Here is a 26938-nt window from a genome sequence, read left to right as displayed (position 1 = left end):
AGCGAGGAGTCAGAGTTCTGAAGAACTAATATTGTTATTATATCAGCAAAGTTACGTCTTACAGTAACAGTTTTGGTTCAATAAAAGGTAAAATGAAGGAGAGGTTTGCTCGTTTTTCAAGCATTATTGGAAAAACGCTATTAAACATTTAAATAAAATCAAGAGTACCTCTAGCACTAACACAAGTACCACCAGTACTAGCATGAGTACCACTAGTGCTAACAAAATGTACCTTTATTACCAATACAAATACAACAAGTACTATCACAAGTACCTCAAGTGTTAGCACGATAACCTCTTGTACTATCAAGAGTACCTCTAGTACTAGCACAACTAACACCAGTACTATTACAAGTAAATCTAGTCTAACACGAGTACCTCTTGTACGATCAAAGGTACCTTAATCGAAGGCTTTTATGCAATAGAGGGAAACAGGATGTTTTTGACATAATGAGGTGTCGTAAAGATGATGAACTATAGAAGCTCCGACACTCCGGTACACATGACGTGTACTCCTGAGGTAGAAGTAGAAGAAACATGTTATGGAAACAAGATATTCAAACAAGATAAAATAAGACATTTAACATGTAAAAATATTTGTAATACAATTGTAAAAACATGTTCTAACGTTTATGTATCTAGAGTTTATTTAATCTTTCTGAATAAATACTTTGATTCCAACACAGCACACCAGGTCACCTAGAAGGTAGTTTATCGTCATTTCATTCAAGATGATGGTTTCATTGATCTGAGTCTGGCATGATGTTTAACAAGGTAAAGCAAGTCTCTCTTATTTCACCAATAACTGGTTGGGATTGTTCTTGAAACTCTGGTTTCCTTCCACAAGCCATAAAGGTGAGCACTGTGGCCTTAGACTTCGAGGAGCCGATCTTCATTATAATGAAGTCAATCAGCAGCAGATCATCATTATGTGGGTGGAGCTAAGATCCCGAGTGAGAAGTGCTGATGGTAAACATTGTGACCGGTCCAGATGAGAGGCTTCTGATGTCCGTCCGGCCGGTGGCGGGTCTGGAGAACAAAAGCGTCAGTGTCACACTGATGGAGGGGAAAATTGAAGCCCTCGCTGGCGTGATCACGACTTCAAAGTCTGACTTGTTGTCAGCTTTCATGATGGAGGCTTGTCATCTGCGCTCTAAAGCGTCTTTGTAGTGTCGGGCGAGCGAACGAGAAGCTGCGACAGCTGCGACCATCGGCTGCGTCTACAATAGTCTTTGTGCCGGAGCCCTCGCTTCAATCAAGACACACTCAAACTGTGATTCTTCTGATAAGAGCCGTCGTGTGTCTGAGCTTCAGACGCAGGAGTCCCCGTGGAGGGAATCATGACTCGCCCCCTCGGAGCTCTCTTCCCCCCCATAGCGGCTCCAATATTTCTGCTGCTCTTTGCTGCTTTCTCGGCTTAAGTGCAAAATTAAGTGAGGATGGTTCCTCAGAAGGGGAACAGTGAGGAGTGTTGGCCCAGATAACACGTCAGTTCAGCTTGTGCCACTGCTGGAGCATCAAACAACAGTCTGACGTGTGAGGGGGAGGAAGCAGCAGGGAGGAGCCGTGGAGCAGAGCTCGGCAGCCGACAACTATTTTTGTACACACTTTACACTACTACAGCCACACAAACCAGTACTACCACGATCGGAAGTGCTGCTTGTACCATCACGACGGCCTTTAGAACTAGCACAGGGGTACAGGGGTCCGACAGCCTTTAGCAACCGAAGAGCCAGTCGGACCTTTTTCATACAGTAAAGGAAACACTGGGAGAGGGATTACTAACACAAGTACCACCAGCACCAGTACTATATACACAAGTGCCTTTAGTACTCACACGAGTGCCTCTTGTTCTAACATGAATACTCCTATTACTGACAAAAGTACCACCACTACTCAAGAATACCTCTAGTGCTAAAACAAGTACTATTACCAAGTACCCCTATTACTATCACAAGTTAGTAAGTAAGTAATTTATATTTATAGAGCGCTACCATCAGCACTATCACAAGTACCTCTACTACTTACACGAGTACCACGAGCACTATGACGAGTACTTATATTACTAACAGAAGAACCCCCAGCAATATCACTAGTACCTCTAATAGTATCACAAGTACCTTTAGTACTCACACGTATACAAGAGGTACTATTACTAACACAAGTACCACCAGCACTATCACTAAAACCTCTATTATTAACACAAGAACCACCAGCACTACCCTTAGTACCTCAAGTGCTAACGACAGTACCACTAGCACTATCAAAAGTACCACAACCACTATCCTGAGTACCCCTAGTACTAACACAAGAACCACAAGCACTATCATGAGTGCCTCTAGTGCTAACACGTGTACCTCTTGTACTATCAGCAGTACCTGTATTACTAACACAAGTACCTCTATCAATAACACAAGAACCACCAGCACTCTCACTAGTACCTCTATTACCAATGCAAGTACCACCAGTAGTATGACAAGTATCTCTAGTGCTGACACAAGAACCTCTTTTACGATCAAGTGTACCTCCAGTAGTAAAGGTCACTTTTACTAATGAGTGCCATAGCTACATGTTAGGTATATATTATAAGGTTGGCTAATAAGCCAGTACTACTGAGGACACATTGATGATTGTACATGTCTTGAACATACATACTTGTGTAACACAAAGAGGAAGTACATTGTTGATGAACTCCCAGTGACTTGATGTGACTTCCTCTCCCCACAGGAGATTGCTACCTCATGGAGTGGTCGGACTGGAGCTCCTGCATCAGCATCTGTGTCAAAGGTGCTTGGGTGGACTTTGGCTCTGTCCAGGTCCGATCACGGGCAGTACTGGCCCAGGAGCCGGAGAACCTGCAGCTTTGTCCGGATCAGGCCTGGGAGTCTCAACCCTGCAGTGGTGAGTCCTACATGCCTCTATAGATTTACTACTACCACTGTTTTGAGGGTAATTCCGTGTCATTATTAAAAAGTGAAAACTGTCTGTTGTTGTATCACTGGAATCTATTGAGCTATAATTGTGAAGAAATGTTGATGTATTCCCCTAATATTCAAATAAGAACATAATTGTCAGTCATGTGACCAGAAACATCTGGCTACTGTACACAGACCCTCCCCCCGTCCACACCCCACTCGGGCTGACCTGCTTTCGCAGCATCTCTCAGCACCAGAGGGGAGGGGGCGAGTGGCCGGGCCAGCAGGGAGACGAGAGGCGGTGTCGGGGAAGAGGCGGTGGGGGAGTCGACGGTTTGATGTGGAGAGAGAGAAAAAAAACAAATGAAAGCTGTGTCCCAGATGCACATTTTAGGGAATCAAAACATCCTTTGTTTTTTTCCTGTCTCAGTGAAGTTCAGTCCGCCAGCAGAGGGAATTCTGTTTGAAGCTCTCGATGAAGACCACCAGGGGTCAGCAGAGGGCGGAGTCACAATGTGTTCCCGGATGACACAACACACTTAAAAACAAATCATATTTGTCAATTTGATTACTAAATTAAGAACAAACTAAAAACTCCAGTTTTCTGAACAAACACAAACCCATGGTTGCTCGAGTGTGTTGAAAAGACAAAAACGTGCTATTTATGTGTTAAGATATTATTTAGTGAAACTAGCATCATTTAAACCACAATCACATTAGTAATAATGGGCGTCACTCCTCCTCCACCCAGCTTTAATCCTGCCATGCTTTGTTTATACAAAAAGTTCCTTGGAGGTGAAAACTTCCGGGATTGATGACGCATGGTGACGCACCTTGATGCCTGATCAATCACAGCAGAGTGGGTGTGGTTATGGTAAACAAGATTTCAGCTCAAAAGGTGTTTTCAGTGGGCGGGGCTTAAGATCATTTTCTAATGTAAATATTTCAATGAAAAGAGAGTTTTGTACAAACAGACACACACTGATGATACAATAGAGGACCAACATCTATTTAAAACACACTTGAATCAACACATCAGTTGCCCTTTAAGTATCCTGGACTGGCTCAGTAGCGCCAAATTATTTTACGATGGGTTGCTTACATGTTCACATGTTTTGTCAACTTTTCTGGCCCTTTTGGTGAGACAGGTTTGTCTGTTTCATACTTTAAAAGACACAGAAGTTTAGTGTCTCTTGCTAGATTAGATTTGTTAAAAAATGGCGCTAAAGTTTTTTCTTTTGTTGATTTTTTTTGTAGCAGTTAGCTGTTAGCTCCTACAACATGTAGAGTTGTGTCTCGTTACCAGTTTTTGCTCCTTCTTTCCAATGATTCAGACACACTTATTTAAATCATCAGTAATGTAATATAAAAAAAAATTGTTGTTGACATTTAGCTTTAGTAAAGTTTAAAATTCCCACACGAGAGGCAACTCTGACAAATGTGTCTGGAGTTGAACTTCCGTCTGTTTGGATGACAAATGTGAAGAAGATGAAGCTGCTGATGAGAATCAGTGACAGACGAGTGCGTCGCTCAGACGGATGATGCCGTGAAGGCACGACTCAGAGACCCAACTTCTCGTTCTTGAAGGTTAAAACTCTAGTTTGACCCCGCGACCGGACCGCTGGCGCTGGCCAAACGCAGCTGCTGGGAAACAAGCTAATTGTAGTGCTGACGGAGATATGGATGAAGTCATAATAGCATTGATAGAAAGTCATTTAGCAAAAGCTCTTAAATGGACCTCCTGTGATGTGATCACATGTGACAGCGCCGTTATGGAGCTGCTTTATTAAACTGTCAGCCGCATGATTAATGGGACTATTGAGCGACTATGGTTGTTGTGCTTCTGCTGCCAGGCGGCGAGTGCTACGACTACAAATGGATGAGCAGGAAAGTCAACAACACGCGCCCGACGTTCTGGTGCCAGCGCTCCGATGGACTCAACGTCACTGGTGAGGAAACTTTTCCCTATTGTCTACAACTTTATAGCTGTAAACTCTTTCCCAAGTTATTTGTTAAAAATAAATATGTGTCAAAACTTCTGTTTGATCATGTCTGACCCTAAAGTGCAACTAATGTGAAAACCCAACTTTCCTGACTCACTCACATGTTACAAATTCGGAAGTCATCCTGTCCAAGATGCTCCATCAGTATGGGTAGTTTCAAATGTTATTCTGGAGAAAATAGTTTAGAGATTTATGACACATGAAGGTGTTGAATTCCTCTTGTTTCAAGGGATGTGATGCAATTCATGTCAGCGCTGGAAAACCTTACGATATTAGAAGTCGAAGAAGCAAGCGTAGGACTTCATTGTCTCTTTCATAAGCTTCAAATCTCATCAGCTGTTTCACGTTGTTGTTGTTGTTGTTGTTGTCGATGCGGAAAATCTGTTATGAACCTCCGCTATACTCTCCACCTTAATATACCCTTATACCAGTAAAACCTTCTCTGTTCACCGTACTCAGTTCATCTACTATACATGTCTAGATGTTTCCGATTCTTTATTTGCTAATGACGCAATGGAACACATCTGTATGCTAATTAACTCTGAATTATTTATCTTGATTTGTTTTTAATTCTTCATATTACACATTTAGAAAACGGATTTTAACCTCCTGAGTGTGTGCTTAATGCTCATTCTTGTCAAGATCCTCATACAGTGGTTATAACAGTTCAGATGCAATTCCCTTCGATCATAATTACACTTGGTTTCATCATCCTCAACTCATACAAAGTGAAAAATAACTCACATGAACACTTATTTATACTGTATTTACACATATAGTTACTATTTCAGTCAATAAAATGGCGCTGGCAACTTCAGCTGTTGACATCAAACAAAACCACGCCCAAAAAACATAATTTAAAATTCACCAAATATTGTGTTTATTTGCATAAAAACCACCCAAACCAATGAATGATCAAAAAAGTCGTTATAAAAAGTATAACAATATGTCATGTAAGCTTCTGTTGACTGACGACTAAATAGTGTCAAAGATTTCTGAGGAAAACACTGAGTTCACAGTTGTGTTGTCGTGGCCTGCAGGAGGATGCCCCCCCCTCAACCCCTCGGTGGACAACAGCTCCTGTGACCCCCCCTGCCTCATTCCAAAGTCCTTCTGCGACGAGGTGAGACGTCCGACCTCACAGCCCGGACAGGTATTTACAGACACTCTACCTAAAACTTCTTATAGTCCAGTAGTTTAGCTTACCCTCTGACAGCAACACACCAACTCCAAAGTCTACACACAACACCCCATAATAACAAATTGAATTTTTTTTTTTTTTTTTAATTGTTGCAAATTTATTCAAAATAAAAAAACGAAAAATCCCATTACAAAGGTTTCCACAGCCCTTTTATTGAAAGCTGTTTTCAGATCTCTTCAGAGATTTTCAGTTGGATTCAGTTCTGGGCTCTGTCTGGGCCACTAAAGAACAACACTCAAATTGTTTTGAAACCACTTCTTAGATAGATTGGTTGTGTTTTTTGGGTCATTGTCCTGTTGATAGATGGGCCATTGCCCCAGTCTTAGGTCAAGAGTGTTCGTCGGTAGCTTTTCATCCTGGATGTCTCTGATCGTTCCTTCTATCCTACTAGTCTAGTTTTCTATGTCTAGTTTTTCTGACGCTTTTCCCAGTCTCATGCGTCATGACAATCCTGACATGCACAGTCAACTGTTGGACCTTATATAGACAGTTGTGTCCTTTTCCGAATCATGTTCAACCAACTGAATTTACCACAGATGGACTCCAATCACGTCGTAACATCTCAATGATAATCATTGGAAACAAAAGAAACCTGAGCTGAATTCAGGCTTTGAATACTTATGTATGTTATTTTTCAGTTTCATTATTTTCATGCACTCTACATTATTCTGCAGTTTTCAAGTGGAATTGTAAACTTTTAAAAGCCAGAAATATTTCTGCAGTATTTGATTGAATAGTTGTGTCCTTGTACATTCGAGCATTCATTTAAATACATGTATTTAAACCTCCAAAAACATTAAATACATTTAAAAGTAAAATATAGGAGATATTTTAAAAAGGGTTACAAATGATGCTTGAATAATTATTTCAACAACGATATTTATTAATAATAAAATCAATTCAACCTCCAGGTTTCATTCAAGGATAGTTTGTATTGAACGATTATAAAAGATTATTCTGATTGATGTCTGGATAAATTAAACAAAATAATTAAGATTCATATTTATTTTTTATCTGAAGGCAACAAAGACTCAAATGACAAATTAACCAACGGATGAAGATGAGAAGAAGGATTTTTACTGTATATCGTGAATCATCTCGCATTGTTGAGAAGCTTTAAATTAACGTATTTTCTGGTGCTCTACCGCCCCCTGCAGGCGGGTGTCTGCATGTGCGAGGAGGGCTTCACAGAAGTGCTCTCTCCTACCGGGCAGCTGGACCAATGTGCCCCCATCCCCATCCTGGAGATCCCCACGGCAGGGGACAAGAAGGGCGATGTAAAGACCAGTCGTGCCATTAACCCCACTCTGCCCTCCACTGTCCAGCCCGGACGCTCGGGCCGGACCTGGTACCTGCAGCCTTACGGACCAGGTCAGACCGCACCCGCGTCCTCTACCCCAGACCCTTGCTGAAGACTTTTCAGGAGCTGTGAAGTGAAAACCTCGACTCTCTGCACTGCTGCTGCGTTTCCTGTGGGTGTTTCTCCATGAGATGGCGCCAAAGTTCTAGCTCTCTCTTCTTTTACCATGTTTAATGTTCAACTCACATCAATTAACACATGTAGAATCACTTGGTACATAAACACATGGGTAGAAACACTGAGTACATAAACACATATATAGAAACAGTTGGTACATAAACACATGTAGAAACACTTGGTACATAAACATATATAGAAATACTTGGTACACAAACACATGTAAAATCACTTGGTACATAAACACATATATAGAAACACTTGGTACATAAACACATATATAGGAAAAACACTTGGTACATAAACACATATATAGGAAAAACACTTGGTACATAAACACATATGTAGAAACACTTGGTACATAAACACATTTAGAAACACTTGGTACATAAACATATATAGAAATACTTGGTACATAAACACATGTAGAATCACTTGGTACATAAACACATATATAGAAACACTTGGTACATAAACACATATATAGGAAAAACACTTGGTACATAAACACATATGTAGAAAAACTGGGTACATAAACAGATGTGTAGAAACAATTGGTACATAAACACATATGTAGAAACACTTGGTAAAAAAAACACATATGTAGAAAAACTGGGTACATAAGCAGATGTGTAGAAACACTTGGTACATAAACACATATGTAGAAATACTGGGTACATAAACGCATATGTAGAAACACTGGGTACATAAACACATATAGAAACACTTGGTACATAAACACATATGTAGAAATACTGGGTACATAAACACATATGTAGAAACACTTGGTACATAAACGCATATGTAGAAACACTTGGTACATAAACACATTTGTAGAAACACTTGGTACATAAACACATATGTAGAAAAACGTGGTACATAAACAAATAAATAGAAACACTTGGTACATAAACACATATATAGAAACATTTGGTACATAAACACATATATAGAAACACTTGGTACATAACCACATATGTAGAAACACTCGGTACATAAACACGTATGTAGAAATACTTGGTACATAAACACGTATGTAGAAATACTTGGTACATAAACACATATGTCGAAACACTCGGTACATAAACAAGTATGTAGAAATACTTGGTCATTAACACGTATGTAGAAATACTTGGTACATGAACACGTATGTAGAAATACTTGGTACATAAACACATACGTAGAAACACACTGTACATAAACACATATATAGAAACTCTTGGTACATAAACACATATGTAGAAACACTCGGTACATAAACAAGTATGTAGAAATACTTGGTACATAAACACACATATAGAAACACTTGGTACATAAACACATATGTAGAAACACTCGGTACATAAACAAGTATGTAGAAATACTTGGTACATAAACACATATGTAGAAATACTTGGTACATAAACACGTATGTAGAAATACTTGGTACATAAACACATACATAGAAACACACTGTACATAAACACATGTTTAGAAACACTTGGTACATAAACACATATGTAGAAACACTTGGTACATAAGAAAGTATGTAGAAAAACTGGGTACATAAACACATGTTTAGAAACACTCTGTTCATAAACACATGTGTAGAAAAACTGGGTACATAAACACATGTTTAGAAACACTTGGTACATAAACACATATGTAGAAATACTTGGTACATAAACACATACGTAGAAACACACTGTACATAAACAGATATGTAGAAACACTGGGTACATAAACACATATGTAGAAACACTTGGTACATAAACACATACGTAGAAACACACTGTACATAAACAGATATGTAGAAACACTGGGTACATAAACACATACGTAGAAACACACTGTACATAAACAGATATGTAGAAACACTGGGTACATAAACACATGTTTAGAAACACTCTGTACATAAACACACGTGTAGAAAAACTGGGTACATAAACACATGTTTAGAAACACTTGGTACATAAACACATATGTAGAAACACTCGGTACATAAACACGTATGTAGAAATACTTGGTACATAAACACGTATGTAGAAATACTTGGTACATAAACACGTATATAGAAATACTTGGTACATAAACACATACGTAGAAACACACTGTACATAAACAGATATGTAGAAACACTGGGTACATAAACACATACGTAGAAACACACTGTACATAAACAGATATGTAGAAACACTGGGTACATAAACACATGTTTAGAAACACTCTGTACATAAACACACGTGTAGAAAAACTGGGTACATAAACACATGTTGAGAAACACTTGGTACATAAACACATATGTAGAAACACTCGGTACATAAACACGTATGTAGAAATACTTGGTACATAAACACGTATGTAGAAATACTTGGTACATAAACACGTATATAGAAATACTTGGTACATAAACACATACGTAGAAACACACTGTACATAAACAGATATGTAGAAACACTGGGTACATAAACACATATGTAGAAAAACTTGGTACATAAACAAGTATGTAGAAAAACTGGGTACATAAACACATGTTTAGAAACACTCTGTACATAAACACGTATGTATAAATACTTGGTACATAAACACATACATAGAAACACACTGTACATAAACACATGTTTAGAAACACTTGGTACATAAACACATATGTAGAAACACTTGGTACATAAGAAAGTATGTAGAAAAACTGGGTACATAAACACATGTTTAGAAACACTCTGTTCATAAACACATGTGTAGAAAAACTGGGTACATAAACACATGTTTAGAAACACTTGGTACATAAACACATATGTAGAAATACTTGGTACATAAACACATACGTAGAAACACACTGTACATAAACAGATATGTAGAAACACTGGGTACATAAACACATATGTAGAAACACTTGGTACATAAACACATACGTAGAAACACACTGTACATAAACAGATATGTAGAAACACTGGGTACATAAACACATACGTAGAAACACACTGTACATAAACAGATATGTAGAAACACTGGGTACATAAACACATGTTTAGAAACACTCTGTACATAAACACACGTGTAGAAAAACTGGGTACATAAACACGTATGTAGAAATACTTGGTACATAAACACGTATGTAGAAATACTTGGTACATAAACACGTATATAGAAATACTTGGTACATAAACACATACGTAGAAACACACTGTACATAAACAGATATGTAGAAACACTGGGTACATAAACACATATGTAGAAAAACTTGGTACATAAACAAGTATGTAGAAAAACTGGGTACATAAACACATGTTTAGAAACACTCTGTACATAAACACACGTGTAGAAAAACTGGGTACATAAACACGTATGTAGAAATACTTTGTACATAAACACGTATGTAGAAATACTTGGTACATAAACACGTATATAGAAATACTTGGTACATAAACACATACGTAGAAACACACTGTACATAAACAGATATGTAGAAACACTGGGTACATAAACACATATGTAGAAAAACTTGGTACATAAACAAGTATGTAGAAAAACTGGGTACATAAACACATGTTTAGAAACACTCTGTACATAAACACATGTGTAGAAAAACTGGGTACATAAACACATGTTTAGAAACACTTGGTACATAAACACATATGTAGAAATACTTGGTACATAAACACATACGTAGAAACACACTGTACATAAACAGATATGTAGAAACACTGGGTACATAAACACATATGTAGAAACACTGGGTACATAAACCCATATGTAGAACCACTGAGTAAATAAACAAATAAATAGAAACACTTAGTACATAAACACATATGTAGAAACACTTGGTACATAAACGCATATGTAGAAACACTTGGTACATAAACACATTTGTAGAAACACTTGGTACATAAACACATATGTAGAAAAACGTGGTACATAAACACATAAATAGCAACACTTGGTACATAAACACATAAATAGAAACATTTGGAACATAAACACATATATAGAAACACTTGGTACATAATCACATATGTAGAAACACTTGGTACATAAACACGTATGTAGAAATACTTGGTACATAAACACTTATGTAGAAATACTTGGTACATAAACACATATGTAGAAACACTCGGTACATAAACACGTATGTAGAAATACTTGGTCATAAACACGTATGTAGAAATACTTGGTACATAAACACGTATGTAGAAATACTTGGTACATAAACACATACGTAGAAACACACTGTACATAAACACATATATAGAAACACTTGGTACATAAACACATATGTAGAAACACTCGGTACATAAACAAGTATGTAGAAATACTTGGTGCTTAAACACGTATGTAGAAATACTTGGTACATAAACACGTATGTAGAAATACTTGGTACATAAACACATACATAGAAACACACTGTACATAAACACATACGTAGAAACACACTGTACATAAACACATATGTAGAAACACTGGGTACATAAAAACATGTTTAGAAACACTCTGTACATAAACACATGTGTAGAGAAACTGGGTACATAAAGACATGTTTAGAAACACTTGGTACATAAACACATATGTAGAAATACTTGGTACATAAACACATACGTAGAAACACACTGTACATAAACAGATATGTAGAAACACTGGGTACATAAACACATATGTAGAAACACTTGGTACATAAACACATACGTAGAAACACACTGTACATAAACAGATATGTAGAAACACTGGGTACATAAACACATACGTAGAAACACACTGTACATAAACAAATATGTAGAAACACTGGGTACATAAACACATGTTTAGAAACACTCTGTACATAAACACACGTGTAGAAAAACTGGGTACATAAACACATGTTTAGAAACACTCTGTACATAAACACACGTGTAGAAAAACTGGGTACATAAACACATGTTTAGAAACACTTGGTACATAAACACATATGTAGAAACACTCGGTACATAAACACGTATGTAGAAATACTTGGTACATAAACACGTATGTAGAAATACTTGGTACATAAACACGTATATAGAAATACTTGGTACATAAACACATGTTTAGAAACACACTGTACATAAACAGATATGTAGAAACACTGGGTACATAAACACATATGTAGAAAAACTTGGTACATAAACAAGTATGTAGAAAAACTGGGTACATAAACACATGTTTAGAAACACTCTGTACATAAACACATGTGTAGAAAAACTTGGTACATAAACACATACGTAGGAACACACTGTACATAAACAGATATGTAGAAACACTGGGTACATAAACACATATGTAGAAACACTTGGTACATAAACAAATATGTAGAAAAACTGGGTACATAAACACATGTTTAGAAACACTTGGTACATAAACACATATGTAGAAATACTTGGTACATAAACACATACGTAGAAACACACTGTACATAAACAGATATGTAGAAACATTGCGTACATAAACACATATGTAGAAGCACTTGGTACATAAACAAATATGTAGAAAAACTGGGTACATAAACACATATTTAGAAACACTTGGTACATAAACACATATGTAGAAATACTTGGTACATAAACACATATATAGAAACACTTGGTACATAAACACTTATGTAGAAACACTTGGTACATAAACACATATGTAGAAACACTTGGTACATAAACACATACGTAGAAACACACTGTACATAAGCAGATATGTAGAAACACTGGGTACATAAACACATATGTAGAAACACTTGGTACATAAACACATACGTAGAAACACACTGTACATAAACAGATATGTAGAAACACTGGGTACATAAACACATACGTAGAAACACACTGTACATAAACAGATATGTAGAAACACTGGGTACATAAACACACGTGTAGAAAAACTGGGTACATAAACACATGTTTAGAAACACTTGGTACATAAACACATATGTAGAAACACTCGGTACATAAACACGTATATAGAAATACTTGGTACATAAACACGTATGTAGAAATACTTGGTACATAAACACGTATATAGAAATACTTGGTACATAAACACATACGTAGAAACACACTGTACATAAACAGATATGTAGAAACACTGGGTACATAAACACATATGTAGAAAAACTTGGTACATAAACAAGTATGTAGAAAAACTGGGTACATAAACACATGTTTAGAAACACTCTGTACATAAACACATGTGTAGAAAAACTTGGTACATAAACACATACGTAGAAACACACTGTACATAAACAGATATGTAGAAACATTGCGTACATAAACACATATGTAGAAGCACTTGGTACATAAACAGATATGTAGAAAAACTGGGTACATAAACACATGTTTAGAAACACTTGGTACATAAACACATATGTAGAAATACTTGGTACATAAACACATACGTAGAAACACACTGTACATAAACAGATATGTAGAAACATTGCGTACATAAACACATATGTAGAAGCACTTGGTACATAAACAAATATGTAGAAAAACTGGGTACATAAACACATATTTAGAAACACTTGGCACATAAACACATATGTAGAAATACTTGGTACATAAACACATATATAGAAACACTTGGTACATAAACACTTATGTAGAAACACTTGGTACATAAACACATATGTAGAAACACTTGGTACATAAACACATACGTAGAAACACACTGTACATAAACACATATTTAGAAACACTCAGTACATGAACACACATGTAGAAATACATGGTGCATAAACACATATGTAGAAACACTTGGTACACAAACACATATGTAGAAACATGTGGTACATAAACACATTTGAAGAAATACTTGGTACATAAACACATATGTAGAAACACTTGGTACACAAACACATATGTAGAAACATGTGGTACATAAACACATTTGAAGAAATACTTGGTACATAAACACATATTTAGAAACACTTGGTACATAAACACATATGTAGAAATACTTGGTACATAAACACATACATAGAAACACACTGTACATAAACACATACATAGAAACACACTGTACATAAACACATATATAGAAACACACTGTACATAAACAGATATGTAGAAACACTGGGTACATAAACACATATATAGAAACACTTGGTACATAAACACTTATGTAGAAACACTTGGTACATAAACACATATGTAGAAACACTTGGTACATAAACACATACGTAGAAACACACTGTACATAAACACATATTTAGAAACACTCAGTACATGAACACACATGTAGAAACACTCAGTACATGAACACATATGTAGAAACACTCAGTACATGAACACACATGTAGAAACACTCAGTACATGAACACACATGTAAAAACACTTGGTGCATAAACACATATGTAGAAACACTTGGTACACAAACACATATGTAGAAACACTCGGTACATAAACACGTACGTAGAAACACACTGTACATAAACAGATATGTAGAAAAACTGGGTACATAAACACATGTTTAGAAACACTTGGTACATAAACACATATGTAGAAATACTTGGTACATAAACACATACGTAGAAACACACTGTACATAAACAGATATGTAGAAACATTGCGTACATAAACACATATGTAGAAGCACTTGGTACATAAACAAATATGTAGAAAAACTGGGTACATAAACACATATTTAGAAACACTTGGCACATAAACACATATGTAGAAATACTTGGTACATAAACACATATATAGAAACACTTGGTACATAAACACTTATGTAGAAACACTTGGTACATAAACACATATGTAGAAACACTTGGTACATAAACACATACGTAGAAACACACTGTACATAAACACATATTTAGAAACACTCAGTACATGAACACACATGTAGAAACACTCAGTACACGAACACACATGTAGAAACATGTGGTACATAAACACATTTGAAGAAATACTTGGTACATAAACACATATTTAGAAACACTTGGTACATAAACACATATGTAGAAATACTTGGTACATAAACACATACATAGAAACACACTGTACATAAACACATACGTAGAAACACACTGTACATAAACAGATATGTAGAAACACTGGGTACATAAACACATATATAGAAACACTTGGTACATAAACACTTATGTAGAAACACTTGGTACATAAACACATATGTAGAAACACTTGGTACATAAACACATACGTAGAAACACACTGTACATAAACACATATTTAGAAACACTCAGTACATGACCACACATGTAGAAACACTCAGTACATGAACACATATGTAGAAACACTCAGTACATGAACACACATGTAGAAACACTCAGTACATGAACACACATGTAAAAACACTTGGTGCATAAACACATATGTAGAAACACTTGGTACACAAACACATATGTAGAAACACTCGGTACATAAACACGTACGTAGAAACACACTGTACATAAACAGATATGTAGAAACACTCAGTACATAAACACATGTATAGAAACACTTGGTACATAAACACTTATGTAGAAACACTTGGTACATAAACACATATGTAGAAACACTCAGTACAGGAAAAAACACTTGGTACATAAACACATATGTAGAAACACTCAGTACAGGAAAAATCACTTGGTACATAAACACTTGGTACATAAACACATATGTAGAAACGCTTGGTGCATAAACACATATGTAGAAACACTCAGTACATGAACACACATGTAGAAACACTAAGTACATGAACACACATGTAAAAACACTTGGTACATAAACACATATGTAGAAACACTTGGTACATAAACACACATGTAAAAACACTTGGTACATAAACACATATGTAGAAACACTTGGTACATAAACACACATGTAAAAACACTTGGTACATAAACACATATGTAGAAACACTCAGTACAGGAACACACATGTAAAAACACTCAGTACATGAACACACATGTAGAAACACCCGGTACATAAACACACATGTAAAAACACTTGGTACATTAACAGATATGTAGAAACACTCAGTACAGGAACACACATGTAAAAACACTTGGTGCATAAACACGTATTTAGAAACACTCAGTACATGAACACACATGTAGAAACACTCGGTACATAAACACATACAGTATGTAGAATGCGAGGAATTAAATGAAACAGCGTGAAAGTATGTCTTGAAAGTGAGGGACCAAACAAAACAAGGATAGATCCACAGACAGAAGAGATGAAACAGTGTCATTAGCATTTGTGAAGACGCTCCACAAGTTAAACACTTGTCAAAACCCTAAACTTTCTTAATCCCAGCCTGGAGGAGGTTTAAGAGTAATCCCTGGAGTGAAGGAAGACATAAAGTCAAAAGGTTTTAAACAAGTCTTCTTATAGCTTCTGGATTTTCATCCGACGTCAGACGATGATTTTGGTTAAACACGTGAAAACAATAGAGCAATCACAGTGAGATTGTGCTGAGGTGAAGAGGTTTCCACTCTGACAGCAGCAGCTTTGCTACGACAACTTTAACACGGTTGTTGCACGAGCTGCTAACACTGAAGATCCTCAGACCCAGTGCAAGTGTGAAGATGTTACATGTTAGTGAGGATGTTGTATGTTAGTGAGGATGTTACATGTTAGTGAAGATGTTACATGTTAGTGAAGATGTTACATGTTAGTGAAGATGTTACATGTTAGTGAAGATGTTACATGTTAGTGAAGATGTTACATGTTAGTGAAGATGTTACATGTTAGTGAAGATGTTACATGTTAGTGAGGATGTTACATGTTAGTGAAGATGTTACATGTTAGTGAAGATGTTACATGTTAGTGAGGATGTTGTATGTTAGTGAAGATGTTACATGTTAGTGAAGATGATGTGTGTTAGTGAGGATGTTGTGTGTTAGTAAAGATGTTGTGTGTTATTAAGGATGTTGTGCGTTATTGAAGATGTTGTGTGTTAGTGAGGATGTTGTTTGTTAGTGAAGAGATTGTGTGTTAGTGAGGATATTGTGTGTTAGTGAGGATATTGTGTATTAGTGAAGATGTTGTATGTTAGTGAGGATGTTGTGTGTTAGTGAGGATGTTGTGTGTTAGTGAGGATATTGTGTGTTAGTGAAGATGTTGTGTGTTAGTGAAGATGTTGTGTGTTAGTGAAGATGTTGTGTGTTAGTGAGGATATTGTGTGTTAGTGAGGATGTTGTGTGTTAGTGAGGATATTGTGTGTTAGTGAGGATGTTGTGTGTTAGTGAAGATGTTGTGTGTTAGTGAAGATGTTGTGTGTTAGTGAGGGTATTGTGTGTTAGTGAGGATATTGTGTGTTAGTGAAGATGTTGTGTGTTAGTGAGGATATTGTGTGTTAGTGAGGATATTGTGTGTTAGTGAAGATGTTGTGTGTTAGTGAAGATGATGTGTGTTAGTGAAGATGTTGTGTGTTAGAGAGGATGTTGTATGTTAGTGAGGATGTTGTGTGTTAGTGAAGATGTTGTGTGTTATTAAGGATGTTGTGCGTTATTGAAGATGTTGTGTGTTAGTGAGGATGTTGTTTGTTAGTGAAGATGTGTGTTAGTGAAGATGTTGTGTGTTAGTGAGGATATTGTGTTTTAGTGAGGATATTGTGTGTTAGTGAAGATGTTGTGTGTTAGTGAAGATGTTGTATGTTAGTGAGGATGTTGTGTGTTATTTAAGATGTGTGTTAGTGAGGATATTGTGTGTTAGTAAAGATGTTACTTGCCATTGATGATGTTGTGTGTAAGTGAGGATGTTGTATGTGAGTGAAGATGTTACGTGTAATTGAGGATGTTGTGTTACAGTGAAGATACTGTGTGTTAGTGAAGATGCTGTGTGTTAGTGAGGATGTTGTGTGTTCGTCAGGATGTGGTGTGTTAGAGAAAATGCTGTCATTGAGGATATTGCGTTGCAGTGAAGATGTTTTTGTTAGTGAGGATGTTGTGTGAAGTGAAAATGTTATGTGTCATTGATAATGTTGTTTTGCAGTGAAGATGTTGAGGATGTTAAAGTGAGGATGTTGTGTGTACGTGAACATTTTGTGTGAGTGAGGATGTTTTGTGTTTGTGAAAATGTTACGCGTCAATGAGGATGTTGTGTTGCAGTGAAGATGTTGTGTGTTAGTGAGGATTTTGTGTGATAGTAAAGACCTTACATGTCACTGAGGATGTTGTGTGTAAGTGAACATTTTGTGTGAGTGAAGATGTTGTGTGTTAGTGAAAATGTTATGTGTCAATGACGATGTTGTGTGTCATTGAAGGTATTGTGTCCCCTGACTCAGTTTCAAAGGCAACTGAGTCAGGGTATGTTTTGTGTTGGTGAACATGTTACATGTCATTGAGAATGTTGTGTCACGGTGAAGATGTTGTGTTGCCGGTGAAGACTGTGGTCATGTGCTTCTCCACAGACGGGAAGTTGAAGATGTGGGTGTACGGTGTAGCAGCAGGAGCCGTCGTGCTCCTCATATTCATAGTGTCTATGATTTACCTCGCTTGGTGAGTTCTGCCTCCTTCATGACCTTTCACCCCGTGAACCTTCACATTCGCGCCTCTCCCTCCATCATCATCATCATCATCATCATTTGTTTATCTTCCGTTGCATCCCGACCTCCTTCCTTCGAACGAGCGCAGCAGCTACTGTGCCTCGGTGCATCGCTCCCTGAAGGCTCAGGAGTGCGACGCCAACGGGGCGGCGGTGTGGGGGGGCGTGCAGGAGATAAGTTACACCTGCCCCGACTGCCAAGAGCTGGCCCAGTCCAGCAGCAGCTAACCAGAGAGCACCCCCCAGCCCTCCACCGACACCCCCGCACGTCCTCCGCAGGTTTAAGTACCAGCAGCAGTCCTCGCCACCACCGTGTCATGTGACCAGCCTGATTGGCCGAGTGAAGCTGCCGCGCAGGTGAGGTCAGGCCAGGTAGCAGCAGTAGAGTCATGGCAAGATCATTATGGATCCATTGTTAGGATAGCTAGTCCACTTTAGCAGATTTCACTTCTGCACACTAATAGCAAGTTAAATAATTAATATGTTCATCCAAATAAAAACATCAGAATTCTAGTTTGTTTGGTAGTGAAAGTTAGCAACACAGCTGAAATGCACACAAACACAAAAGTTTGATGTCTGTGTGTAGCTAAAATTGAAGTTTAGGTAAAGTGTAATGACACTGATGCTAATACTGCACATGACTTATAGTAACAACACAATGTTGTGTAGCTTTAGGTTAGGTTAGGTAGAACTTTATTGAATTGTTTACACAACAATACACTTTATTTAATATCTCAATGTATCAGATCAGATCAAATATCTTCAGAATGATAATAAGTGAAATAAGATGTAAAAATGTAAAAAAGTTCAAGAGTTAAGAAGCCCAAGTCGTCTCCTTGTGATGCCGCCATCTTGTGGCCAAAGAAGGAAGAAGGTTTATGTTCCGTTTATGTTCATCAATTATTTTTATGTTCTTCCTTTTTAATATTGTTTCTCATCGTGAATGTGTGTTTTACCTTTTCATTTTCACATGTTTCTCCCATTCAGACACACATACACAGACACACACACACACACGCAAACATTTTTGTTCTTGGCAAATGTACTGACTCGTTTGGTTACAACTTGAAAGTAACAAAAAAATATGTACCAATCAGTATTCAAAAGAATTATACAGAAGAGAGAAAAGACAGATAAACACATCTATAAAATCCATCTAAGACATTTTATTATTAAAAATATAAAAAGGTATTAGGTGAATATATTTTTCCGACATTTTTATTTTCATTTCAGGAACTTTACGACCAAATTAAAGACGCCAACGCATAAAAAGATCAACATTCACATTTGCAGGCTAGATTTAGGAAAAATGCATAGTATGGTGCAATTTAACAGAAAATGTTCTATTCTATAATAAAACGGAACAATAGTGAATTAAATCATTATTTGAAAAAAAACATTTTAATTGCTTTCAGTGGAATTAAGAGTGAATAAACACACAATAACATTTTTGAATAACAAATAAATAAGCACTAAAGAAAGAAATAATACATTTCTGCAGAGCTATCTTATCATGTTTAGCATGAGCTAACTAAGCAGACAACGGAAGATAAACTTCCACTTGGTATTTCATTTGATTTATGCTACATTCTAAAACTTGCACATACAGCAGCTCTCCAGTAGAGGGAATCTTATGCACCATAGTCAAGGTGGTCATAATGTTTTAAGCCAAGTATATTAACTAACATGTCAAATGTGTTTCTGTGAAGCTCAGCAACCGAGATCACGTGAAACATCAAAGACTTATTTCGGAAACTCAATGTTGTCCTTAACCCGCCAAAGTGCTTTTATTTCACCTCCACGAGCGCGTCTGCGGTGAGGAAGCTTGTCCATGACTACATAATCATCATCTGCGTTACATAAATAGAAGCTCTCTAGACTGGGGCGAGGATACAGAGCGACCCGTCTTTGATGCAGCAATAACAACCTGAAGATTAAAGTCTTTTTCCTCCTCGAGCGGCTTTGAAAATATCTGCCACGTCTGGGTTGGCATGCAAATGAGACGAATTATAGTTTGTTCGTTTTTGGATAGAATGTCTTCTATGTCTGTGAGTCCACGATGGACGATTCACCTTAGAAATCTAGGGTCCGCGTGAGCTGACAGTTTGACCTCAGCAACCACGTTGATGGGTTTTTTGACCAAAACCTGTGATAGTTGCCCTGGAATTCAAACGTCACTCATTTTCTACTCACCCTCATGTCTCCTTAGGGTTGAATTATTTTCAGAGTAATCTGTTCCTTGTTAGTTATAGACAAAAATGTATGTTTATTTAATGTAGAGCAACTACAGCTCAGTTGTATTTGTCTTCAACTTAGTACAAAATTAAACATTTAAAAACTTCCAAATACCTCCTTGGTGCTCATCCGTAATGTCCAATCATTTATTGACGCCTCGACATTAGAATTGTCCTGAAAAAAACAAAAATAAGTCTATATTCTAAGCTAATTTTTAGCGGAAGGTTAAAGAATAATAAGGGATACAGACAGGAAGTGCTCTGGATAACTGTCGCGAGCGCTTCCAGAGTCTACTGTCTACAGTTTTATTCTTTAAAATTCCACAAAAACAAGCTTCAAATATATACTTATTTAAGTTTTTCCGGAATTTTCCTATTGATTGACTTCAATACAAGATGGACATTACAGACGAACACCATAGAGGGTATTTGCATGTTTTTAAGTTTTTCTTTGGACAAAGTAAAACTAATTAACTCTTTGTGGACATGAGGGTGAGTAGAAAATGAAGTTTAAATTCTAACTAACTCTAAAATTTGAAACAAACCTGAACTAGTCTTATTACTCAAATAAAATCACCTTCTGAAGCAATAAATACTCAACAACTCACTCGCTTACTCTCACTCCCTCTCAGTGAACTCATAACTGTGTTTTTAGCCTACATTAGCTAAATAATAGCGATAGCAAATCGTTTTTCTAACTTGTTAAGGACATTATGATCCTGTGAATAATAAACGTCATTTCAGCCTTAAGTTTTGCTTTAGTAAGTAAGTAATTAAGTAATTTTTATTTGTATAGCGCTTTTCCAGACCAGGGTCACAAAGCGCTTAAACAATCAAAACAATATTCAATAAAGTATATACTTTAAAGATCAAGATAAAACTGATAACACAACAGGAGTTCCAGAAAATCAAGGAAAAGCCTGAACAAATAGAAACGTCTTAAGATGTTTCTTGTAGGAGAGGTGAAGGTGTCACACAACAAACCACCAGGACGGTTGATGGCACACGGGCGAACTGGTGGATATTAACTTTTAAAGATTGTTCATGTTCGTCATACTGTGGCTGGGCTCCTCAGCAGCTTGGGTTTCACGCCGATGAAAACTTTAAGAGTCCGCCGTGATAAAGGCTGAGATGTGCTGACGAGGCAGCGTGGTTGGCGGGAAGATAAGAGTCTGATGAAGAAGCGAAGAGAGATATGAAGACGCGGTGAATGCAAATGAAAGATCTGACCAAGTGGACCAGTTCTTGGAACAGGAGTAGTTTAATATCAGGACCTGTGGTGATTATTTTTGAGTCATTATTCTATCGCTCTCGGCTCAGATTCAAACTAAACTGTCAAGTGAGTCCTTGTTATTTCAGCTGATAGGAGGGCGTCAAACTCAATCACACAAGAGGCCAAAATGTTGAACACAATCCAAATCCAATCCGAAAGTCGAACTACGCGGTTAAGGAAAGTTTCATTTTCATTTACAGAAAATAGATTTGCAACTTAGCAGTGGAAGCGACCATTTCAGGCTAATGTTAGCAAGTAGCATCTTAATCGACTTACAATTGACAGTCTGTTCAATTAACCTCTCATATACACAAAGTGAGTTCCAGTAAAATATTGACGCATCAACAGGGCATAAAAATAAGTTCACGCTACTCTTATTCTGAAACAGGAAGTGATGCTCATGTAGCATAATAATAGCTTTATTGAATATTGTTTTGATTGTTTAAGCGCTTTGTGACCCTGGTCTGGAAAAGCGCTATACAAATAAAAATTACTTACTTACTTACTTACTATAAACTATAAAGCAGCTAATAAAGGCGTCACGTGTCCCACTCAACGACTTGTGAGGACTGACTCGCACGTGAGCGCCACCCACAGGCCTAACACAGACTAACTGGTGTTTCTTGTGGTCACACAGCAAAAAGCCAAAGAGACCTCAGAGGCAGCGGACACAGAACAACCGGCTAAAACCGTTGACTCTGGCCTACGACGGAGACACGGACATGTAGCAACAACCCCTGCTTCGCCTCACCCGTCACCCAGGGATGCTGGGACAAGTGCAGCATGAACGGACTTGGAGGAAAACCCTCCTGAGTGGGACCCCTCGTTTGTTTTTTTCCTCCCTCTCCCTACACGCCTTCCTGACCTCCGTCTCATTCTGATGCCTTCTTTTTTTTTTTATGGTGACAAGAGCTTCTTCTCCCTCAACTCTTCCCCCGCACTTGTGTGTTTGTTTTTTTTTACCTAAAACTGCTGAGTAGCTGGAGGCTTAGGACTCTCTGACGGCTCGTACATTGCCAAAAGTCATCGCGGGGATGAGGAGGAGGAGGAGGAGGATGAGGAGGAAAATCTCCATGAAAAGGTTTAGAAACTGGGTTTTTCCACTCAAATCTCTTTTACAGTCTTGGACAAAAGAGTTTGTTTTTTTTTCTTGGCGTGATTTGGAGGGATACTGGCTGGTGAGATAAACAGATGGAGGAGGAGCGGCGGCGGATGTTGGAAGTGTCGCCTCCACCTTCGCTTACATTGCACTATATTAGTGCAGCATGATATGCACACGTGACTTCTACCTTCGATTGCCATAGAACACTGCCTCTTCCACGACGGGGGTGCTAACAGCTAACAGATAGCAACATCCAAAGTGAGTTCACTCCAGAAGAGTGCGGAAACTCTTTTGACACGTCGACTTCACCTCCAAGAATATGACAAGATCCTGTTTTACCAATCTTACTTTTACTTTCTTGTTCAAGTATGTTGTCTCGTATTTATGACATATCATATCCATATTATTCTAAATTAAATAACAGTTTAAATTATTATTTAGAGACTAAACATGTCATACACTTGTCATAAAACTTAATTTCTACTATATTTGACATTTCTTATTAATTTAATTCATAATATGGGATAATTTTATGAATCTTATAACTCAAATCTTCTCGCGTGAACGTACTCAGTGCTCCTACAGAGTAAATCAATGTAGATGAACAAGTGACAATGACACTTCTTGGATCTGGTCTGGTGTCGACACTGGATTTCTGAAATAAATATGTAGATTTTAAATTCATAATAAATCAAACTTATTTGTTTTAGAATCTTAACTTCGAGAAGAAAACAAGCCATGTAGAAATTCAGCAGAACCAATATTCATAATTGTCTACATTAATGGTTACAAAAGCAAGTACACATTTTATTATTGGTATAAATGGATAGGACATATGAAAGAAAAGTTCTGATCTGATAATAATAATAATTCACTGAACAACAATTGTGAGACAGATACCTTAAACTTAGTTAAAAAGTGAAAATGATGCCATTAAAAGGATCTAATAAATGATATTGAATTAATCTGATAATTAACTCAAAATATATTTTTTTTACTTTAAAATGTTGAGCAGAAAATGAGGTGAGATAAACATTTTGAAACAAAAGTTACAAAGTTGAAAAGTTACAAAAAATATTTGCAAAATCGTAATCGTATTTTCGAGATTCTAATGTAATTTTACCGAACTTGCATTTTCGATCAGACTGCAGTTTTACATAATGTTTTTGAAACATCTTGTAGGAATTTAACTTTGGAATTGATTCGAACATGACTAAGTCATGAATTGAAAAATCTAGTACTCAAGTCAAGAATTACTAAGCAATAAACATTCACTTTTTTTGTGTGAAACTCTACAATTGTCCTTAGATTTAGCATCTTGCTTCAGTGCTGTAAACCAACTGCGCTTCTAGAATGTTCTGCAATCACAGATTTGCATTAACATTGGGATCAATCTACAAAACATTGTTCATATCTGCCTTACTGACTTCAACTGCAATCACAATTTACTTTAACTTAAAGTGATAATTCAATCAAATTTCATAATTCACTGATTTTTTACTCACGTTATGTCAACTAAGGGTTGGGATTATTTTCAGAGTAAATTGTTTTCAGTTATAGGGGAAAATGTTTGTTCATTTTAAAGTAGCGACTGGAACTCAGTTGTTTCGTCTTGGTCTTCGTCCAAAAAGACACTTAAAAACATCCAAGTTCCTCAATCAAGTACACAGACAGAAGGTACTCCAGGTACTGGAAGTGCTAATGAAATTCTCCCGGTGAATTTTGGACGGAGATAAAGACGGAGAAAACTGAGCACTAGTCACTGAATTAAAGTAAAGATACATTTTCGTCTATAACTGTAAAAAGAACAGATTACTCTCAAAATAATCCCAACCCTTAGTCGACATGAGGATGAGTAGAAAATTAGTCATATATCCTTTTGAACTATCACTTTAAACTTTTATGCATTTACAACTTCAGTTCACTAAAGGCAAAATCTATCGGAAACTGTACAAACTAACGTGTTAATAGATCCGGTGAACGCGGTGGGGGAGAATGTTTACGTTTGTCGTCGGAATTGTAAATAACATTTTTATTCTAATATTTTGGGGGAGGGCAACGGGTGGGGGAGCAAAGGATATATGTGAACATTTATTTTGTATTATCGCACAGACAAAAGTTTATCTCGAGTGTATGATATTGCTTATTGTTGTTTTCACGATGCAAGTGACGTGACAAAAGAGGAAGGAAAAAATATATGTCGAAAAAAACCGAGTGATGGGATGTTTTTGTACATGTTGTTTGTATGTTCCGATGAAAATAAACAAGGTTGTAAACACACTATGAAACCCTCCTTCTGTATCCACATAGAGCCACTGCATTATAGCCACTTAATGATGAACTTTTATTTTTAAAAACTTGAGAACCAAGAAAAAACGTTTAGAATCAAGAGCCTCAACTGACTCGTGAAATAAAGAAAACCTGCCAAAAAATAAATAGTGATGAAAATGATCTAAAGATTCTATGTTGGCTTTCATGTTGTTGTACAAATAATTTAAACACTTTCTAAAGATATTTTGTTACTTACAGAGTCATGAAGTTGAATCAGAAGGTTTCTCTCAGTCATATGAGATTTGATGTTGCTGCTGTAGCTGAAGCTAATTGATCCTTCAGCAGTCAATATTTGGATTCGACCTCTGACCCCACACTAAGGCTGCGGTTAACGATTTCCAATTTGAAATAAGCAAGTGAAATGAAGATTGACTGGAGCTGGAGTGTAGAAACACACTCATCCTCCCACGTTACTGATGTCCAGACGCACTCTTGTGTGTTGTTACCATCGTCCAGTCATGGTCAGGAAAGTTGCAAGTGAGGGCAGCGCTGAAGAGGCTCAGACAGGATCCCTGAGGAAGAGTGGAAGACTTCTTGATTTTAACATGAAAAACATTAGTTCAGTATCAATATATCATATATATATTGTGAAATTTGTCATCAATAGCAATGTGTGTGTGTGTGTGTGTGTGATGATATCAATCGCAACACGTTTATTTATCAGATGATAAATGTGATGTCCCTCAACTTCGAAATGACGAAATCAATGGATTTGTGATTTGAAAAGTCATGAAGCACATAAATAACTATATTCTTCTAATAATTTAAATGATAATTATATAAATAAACAATTCACCTCATAGGCCGCATTGAGGGAATCAAATAAACTGTGGGAACTGCCATGAAGACGTACAAGAAAATAATAACTTGCAAAAAATACTTCACACCACCAGCAATATTAACAAGGAAAATAGTTTTGAGAAATTAATCT

At 36.9% G+C, this 26938-nt stretch overlaps 1 protein-coding gene across 1 annotated transcript in view; it reads left to right on the top strand.

Moving 5' to 3' along the window:
* thsd7ab (thrombospondin, type I, domain containing 7Ab) overlaps positions 1 to 25956 on the top strand; it is a 123184-nt gene extending 97228 nt beyond the window's left edge. The window contains exons 24-29 of the mRNA XM_087778966.1: positions 2728 to 2901; positions 4769 to 4864; positions 5959 to 6041; positions 7277 to 7490; positions 18934 to 19021; positions 23212 to 25956. Of these exons, the coding sequence (XP_087635092.1) occupies positions 2728 to 2901; positions 4769 to 4864; positions 5959 to 6041; positions 7277 to 7490; positions 18934 to 19021; positions 23212 to 23302 (746 nt within the window). The 3' untranslated portion in view covers positions 23303 to 25956. The remainder of the gene's footprint in view (positions 1 to 2727; positions 2902 to 4768; positions 4865 to 5958; positions 6042 to 7276; positions 7491 to 18933; positions 19022 to 23211) is intronic.
* Positions 25957 to 26938: the final 982 nt, after the last annotated feature.

This window comes from Callionymus lyra, chromosome 17, assembly GCF_982586985.1.
Source record: "Callionymus lyra chromosome 17, fCalLyr1.hap1.1, whole genome shotgun sequence".
NCBI classification, from domain to species: Eukaryota; Metazoa; Chordata; class Actinopteri; order Syngnathiformes; family Callionymidae; genus Callionymus; species Callionymus lyra.
This window is presented reverse-complemented; position numbering and strand designations above follow the sequence as displayed.